The 7241-nt window shown below is 38.0% G+C and overlaps 1 protein-coding gene across 2 annotated transcripts in view; it reads right to left on the bottom strand.

The window, feature by feature from the left end:
- Window positions 1–7241, bottom strand: part of snd1 (staphylococcal nuclease and tudor domain containing 1) — a 192185-nt gene that overhangs the window by 122905 nt on the left and 62039 nt on the right. For both annotated transcript variants that reach the window (XM_016550657.1, XM_016550658.1), the window contains one exon: window positions 1507–1616. In XM_016550657.1, coding sequence (XP_016406143.1) covers window positions 1507–1616 — 110 coding nt within the window. The remainder of the gene's footprint in view (window positions 1–1506; window positions 1617–7241) is intronic.

The raw sequence follows: 7241 nt of genomic DNA on the forward strand, positions 1-7241 counted from the left end.
TTTTCATCTCATAAAAGTGAGTTTGAGTAAATGATTATTGCAGGGTAAAAGATAGCAATAGTAGTAGTAGCCTAATTCAGAGTAATAATTCATGGCTCAAAACTTAAGCCCCTTCTCAAAACAGTTCTGAAGCATGCTTTTTGTTTATGTTTGCTGACAGACACCAGTGTTTCCCACAGACTTGCAAATGTAAATTCATTCTCTGCCAGCAGGAGGTATAGCGGTTTCCCCGGTAACGGCTGTAATAAGCACTGCGCTCACAAACGCTACTTTATCGGGCATTACAGGAAAGACGAAATGGAAATGACATTGAAGCTTTTCTGAAGACGGTCGGTTCTTTTCAAAGATACATTCATATAAAAACACCCGCGCTGCATTTTAATTTTGAAAAGCGCAGTGCTCAGTTAATTCAACAAAGTATAAGCCTTTTGGAAAAATTATTTACTATGTATGGGAAACACTGGACACTGCTATAAGTCAAATGGCCAAGTGATAACAAAAATAAAAGAGTTCACAAATATTACACAGCTCGCTGCTCATAACTGCTTAGAGTGCACTGGCCAGAAGCGATGACATCGTGGATGCTATTGTTGGACCTACACACACATTTCATGAGGAAAGTTAAGGTGCACATTATAATCAGCCCCGAAGTTTCGTCTGAATTTCATGTGTTTCTACTTTCACATGCAAATGACTTGTTGCACTTATGAATATGATAACTTTCCGGCATCAATTCTAGTAGGGTAAAACGTAATTACGCTTTCGAAACGGTCTGTTTTGCCCTGCCATCATTAGCTGAAGCTGTGTGTGAACAAGCAGCGGCTGCAGAGTGAGAGTTGCTTTGTCTCTTGCGCAGACAGAGAAAGATTCTCCGGTATTCGGCAACAACGCTTAGCTGCCCGCAGATGCGCCTGCCTATAAATCGGCCTAATTTGCAGCACAATCGGCCGATGCTGATTAATTAAAAAATGCCAAAAATCGGCCAATTAATCGGCCGGCTGATCAATCGGTCGACCTCTACTTTCTGCAAAGTACAGGTTAAAATTAGGCTCTTAAAAAAGCTCCTCTCATTAAGCCCGACTGCACCTCCAACCTCTTTCACACAACATTAATAGAAACGGCATCCGTACAGCATCAAGCACCCCGAGGAAAAGGTAAGAATAGTGTGCAATCATGTGATTTCCTCATAAAATGTCTGATCCATCACATCTGCGGTTCCTCAATTTGGACGTGTAATTTCTGTGACCATTATTCATAGAGTAACTGAAACATTCAGACAGCCATTCTCTGAATATAAGACAGAAAAAGGCAAGTGTGCTTGAGTATCTCAAGTGAAGACAGCAGTAAAGACACGGGCAGATAGTTGTCACAAAATGACCAGCGAGACCAAACATCACAGGCACTGTCATGTCAACTACAGAAATGGAAAGTCTAGAAACAGCTTGTGAAGACTAAGGCGACAGAAACAGGCTCTAAATGACAGGAACAGATATGAAGGGGCCTTACCTCTCTCTGAAGAACCAGCTCTTTGGTGAAGATTGCGGCTTCCTCACTGTACGGCTCTGCCACCTGCATCCCACCTGGCATGTTTCGAGACCCTCGGGGACACTCGATACCTGCATACAGAAACATAGTGCACATCTGTCACATCTATTTTGGTGAGCTCTTTAATCCCTCACGTTTTTGTTTGGTTTGATTATTCAACAACTTATTTGTGCAACATTCAAAAACGCCTACATAATGCATTACATTGTTCCAATTATATACATTATACCATATACTAATAGTAAATGTAAAAAAAGTATGCTTCTGTTTATGACAGACTACTGTTATAATCAATCATGAATAAAAAGTGTATAAATATTACACATTTTTAATTTCAGAAAATTACATTTATGGCTCCATTGACTGGAGAGTGAATAAATGTTGTTAAACACATTGTGATGCTAAATCTGTAAAATGGCTTCTGCAGACCTTTGTCTCACAATGCTCTTTTCAAAATGATTGACACAATGTTCTATTATTAACACACAAACAAAACTGAACCCCAAGCACAGAAGAACAGACCTGGGCTTTTTCTTATTAGCCTTACACATCAATATAATTGATAATGTAATGAACTACAGCAAAAAATGCACTCACAAATGTGCATATTAAGATTTGGCACAATAGGTCACCGCTTGTTATCATAATAGAATTTCCCCTTCATACCCACCAAAAAAAAAAAATTAGTAGCCAATCGGCATTATCCAGCTCTGAGAAAGGAAAGAAAGAAAAAAAAAAGAGACTGAAACAACTCAATTATCTGGTAATTGTCAGGAAATAGTTCCAAAATTAGCATTTATATTGCTCCGGGCATCCGATCTGCTCAAAGGCAGAACACGATTTCTGACAATAACAGGAGTGTTTTCGGGAGACGGACGTTTGTAAACTGGTTGAAGAACACATAAGATTGAAGAGCACTGCATGAGAAACAAGACTGAAACTATTAGGAATGAATCTGTCTCTCGGTCTCAAGTGATCAGATCAGAATGCTGGTCTTAAAAGCACAGACCGGTCTTAAAAATTGCACCTTGACAGGCTCTTAGTCAAATAACATCTTTATCTGCTTTCAATAATACCGGCCTATCAAGCCTTGACCTCTTTGTTAAAGAAATCAGTTAATAACAGTAAAGAGAAAAGAACGATCCAACCGCATGTCGGCGCACGTGATTAACCGCTCACGTGTGACGCGCTCTGTGAAGGACCATAAATATACAGAGTTTATACAGAGATCTGCGCATAAACATTATCTACAGAGTGGCTGCTATAGCCACTCATCAAAACAGCATTCAGAAAATGAGAGCAGCCGATGAAATTGCAGCCTTAGGAGAAATATTTGAAACCCTATTTGTAAGAAGATCCAAGGTTATGATAAAAATGTCTCAAACAGTTTTTTCTTCTGTTTCCGTGAAGCTTTCAATGAAAGGAGCTGCGCGTGTAAGTGATTTTCTCTTGAACAGACGTAATGACTTCTAACAGTCAGAACCTCCTTCCGTGCCCCTGAAAAATGGCGTTTCCCCGCAGGGCACAGGGCTTCAATACGCATACTGAACAAAACACAGCAGTTCAACCTGTTCAACCCTGACTTCCTCAATTAGAACGGAACTATCAAACAATTGTTAGCCTTGCTGATTCAGAGATGTCACAGGGCGAGCACAGACGTCCATTTCAAGAAATTTTTGGACGGATTTTTGTTTGGCATGTGTTACGCAATGAAAATATTTACTCCGACTAGGGCTGGGCAATTTTCCAGATTTTATCGATTAATTCGAATTTATTGCTTTGCCACGATTTTATTATTTAGAAATCGAGGAATCGTGATTTTGAATAGAAATATTACCAAATGTTAGAATTAGACACTTTGACAATATGCCGGTGATAACAGTAAAGAGAAAAGAACGATCCAACCGCATGTCGGCGCACGTGATTAACCGCTCACGTGTGACACGCTCTGTGAAGGACCATAAACTTAGCACTAGGCATCATTAGCTATGTTTCCATCACCTTATTTTAATGCGCACTTTGAAGTATCGCATGAGAAACGAGTGATGGAAACGCCAAATTTCGAATAAAAATACCTTAATTTGCAAAAAAGTTTTTACGTTTGCTTGAGGTGGTTTTTGACTTGTGCGAAAAAGGGTTGATGCGAATAATGGGAGATGGAAATGCATTTTGTGAATAAATTCCTCCAAGCTCATCAAAAAAGTCATGTGACTTTGCGCTATGGGACGGCAAAACCTGACTAACCAGTGGACCGATCTCATTCCACAGCATCTGAAATGTTATGGTCATTCAGAAATGCACGAGCAAAGTCTGTCAAAGTATTTCTGTATAATTGCCTCCCAGAAATGTCTTACACAACTGCGTTCCCAAACAGCAGCATCCACCTCCGAAAGCAATGACCGCATTCATTGTGTTTTGTCTGCTCGCTCTGAGGCGCGATTATATATGAAAATTATTATATTCTCCTACTTTTCTTAGTGATTTATAGTGCCAGTTTATCAGGTAGTGACGATTTTGTTCTCTTTGACTTGTTGGATGGAAACGATGCTTGTTCGCAAATGTTTTGCGCGATATTCCAGTTTTGCGCACAAGTTAAATTCGCAACTTTGGATGGAAACCCAGCTATTCACACAGCGCTTTTGTTTTGACAAAGATACGACGCAGGCAGTGGAATAGGTTAAACATGCAAGAAGATGGGAGTGAACTTCTTTTAACTTCAGCGCAGTGTTTTTAGAATGGCGTTTCATGCATGAGACACTGTAAGAGACGCAAGCGCAACAGTCAAACACATCCATGTTTACATAGAAAAAACAATGGAAAAGCAGCGCAATAATCGAGAATCGGCCAAACATTCTGGAAAAACCGAGATTAAAATTTTTTGCAAAATCGCCCAGCCCTAACTCAGACCAAAGAACTAGAAAAAAGATATAATGTAATTTGTGGCTGTGTGTGAACCTGTTTCAGGATCAGTCTGTGCCAATTAGGCTGACTGTGATCATTTCCGACAGTAGGAATGTTTTTCCTACTGGAAAAACAGGAAAGCAAAAACATTTTTAACATAAAACAGAAAAGTAAATATAGAACATGTTCACCAGGCTTCCCTTGTATCTAATACAATACAGTAATATATAGGGAAAACAAAAACAAACAAAAAAAAAACTATTAAAATTACAAAGAAAAAAAGACAAAGAAAAAAGTAATTAAAAAAATATAAAATTTAGAGATGCACCGATTGCAATTTTCTTGGCCGGTTCCGATTTCCGATTTTTCGTTAGTGTGATCTGCCAATACCGATTTTTGCCGATTCCGATTTTCTTTCTAAGAACTATAATTGACAGCATATACAAACAAAAATCTACTTTTCTTCAACGCAAAGTTTTATTTTCATAAAAAAACACAAGTAAAAAGTCAGTAATAAAATGAGAACAAATTTCGGTGCATCTCAAAATTACAAATAAAAAGTCAGAATATATATGTACCAAATAAGGAATGTTTAAATTGGCATTAGAGTGTAATTTAGATGCTCAACCCATAGAAATGGTGCATTTATACTCCTATAGCACCTTGTATAGGACACTCTTATATCTCCAGTGCAGTTCAGAGTGTTAGCAGGAGATAGTGTGTGTGTTTCTGCCGAGATATTTAGACAAGCAGAAGATCAGAAAGCACCTCAGTATTCCTCAGCCACAATTACAGCTGCCGAAATATTCAGTGACTTCTGTGAGGACACTTGCTTGCTCACTCGCTTACTCTCTGTGCCCAATATCACAGCTCTTCACAGGAGACGTAGAATACGACGGGAAAGGAACCGAGAGGTTTTGCAATCCAAGCTGCTAGGGGTTGTAACGCTACTCTGGTACCAGGCTGATACTTACCAGTTTTTCTACAGCACTGGAAGTACAGAACATATAGATGTAGAATGTCATGTCTTAAGTGTGTACACTAGCATTGAAATGTTTGGGGACGGTAATTGGGGACAGTCTCTTAAGCTCACAAAGTCTGCATTTATTTGATCAAAATACAGTAAAACAGTAACAGTAAAATATTACTACAATTTAAAGTTACTTTTCAATTGTAATATTTTAAAATGTAATTCATTCCTGTTACGGCAAAGCTAAATTTTCAGCAGCCATTACTTCAGTCTTCAGTGTCACATGATCCTTCAGAAATCATTCTAATATTCTGATTTGCTGCTCAAGAAACATTTCTTTTTATTATCAATGTTGAAGAGTTCTGCTGCTTAATATTTTTGTAGAAACGGATACATTTTTTCAGGATTCTTTGATGACTTGAACATTTTAAAGAACAGTATTTATTTGAAATTGAAGTGGTTTGTAACTTTATAGTTTTGTAACTATAACTTTGAATCATTTTAGTGCATCATAAATAAATAAATAAATGTATTGAATCTTACTTACCCCAAGTTTTTGGAAAGTAATTTTAAAAATACAAATACAGAAACATGGACAAGTAAAAAAAAATCATTTTGAATCAATATTGTTTAATAGTTCTTTTTAACTGACTTGTTTAATTAGGCCTACTTCTATAATAGAATGAATGCTATTTTTACTTTTATTGAAAAATACCTAAATGCCATTGGTTCCCATTTCCTTTGTTCATATTTAACTTAAATGAGTGGGTATCCAAAATCATCCTGGTTTTTGCTGTGGTGCCAAGAATTATGAAGTTTCACTGGTATTGGTATCAGCTACCGAAAACTACCCATTATCATTGCTAGCATGTATTTGTCCACTCAAAACATCAGGCTATTTCTTTGAAAGTGAGAAGTGAATGGTAATTATATTCTACATTGTACCCACATTCGGTGACAGACAGGCTAGTAAGTCAACTATCTGGTGGTAACTTTTATATTGAATGCATTCAGAAACAGCATGTCTTGAGAAAACCATGCTTTTCCCAGGATACGCATGCACCCACATCCTAACCATCCATTTTAGAGCACAAATCGTGTCACTCTCCTGCCCGTGCCAAAAGATGGAGAGGTTTAATAAGAATGTCTGAAAGACACATGGTTAAAACCAGCCTATCACCAATATCACATATACAGAATCTCACCGGTATATCCCTAAAATAACTGCTGTAAATGACACATGGCTGCAGCGTTTCTGCATCCAAGACCCGATTCTGACAGGTCCATCTTTTATGCAGGAAGAGACAAGAATTTTTTTAGATGAAACCTTTTCTTTTCAGACTACCTTTCAAATATACACACCTAGGTTATGAGTGTTTTGTCAGCGTGATATTTTCTGACAATCTCTCCTGATCTAATATACAGTAAAACATCGAATTACATCATAACTTGTTCCCTGTATCCATTAGGGCTGTGTATCAGCAGCAAAGTCACGATACGATACGTATCACGATACAGAGGCCACGATACGATACATATCACGATACATGACTGCACTGAATTTCACCTCAGCAGAATTTAGAAAAACAGCTGTTTATTAAACACTGCATACTATAGAGCCATTTCTAACTATTGGCAGAGCAGGCAGTTGACCTCTGCATTATGAAGGGCCTCCAGAACTGTACCACAGTACAATATAGGTAACTGCATATGTTTCATGTTTACATTGTGCACTCCCAACCAGGTACAATGTAAACATGAAACATATGCAATTACCTATATTGTACTGTGGTACAGTTATGGAGGCCCTTCATAATGCAGAGGT

Source organism: Sinocyclocheilus rhinocerous, unplaced genomic scaffold, assembly GCF_001515625.1.
Source record: "Sinocyclocheilus rhinocerous isolate Xijiao unplaced genomic scaffold, SAMN03320098_v1.1 scaffold3117, whole genome shotgun sequence".
NCBI lineage: Eukaryota > Metazoa > Chordata > Actinopteri > Cypriniformes > Cyprinidae > Sinocyclocheilus > Sinocyclocheilus rhinocerous.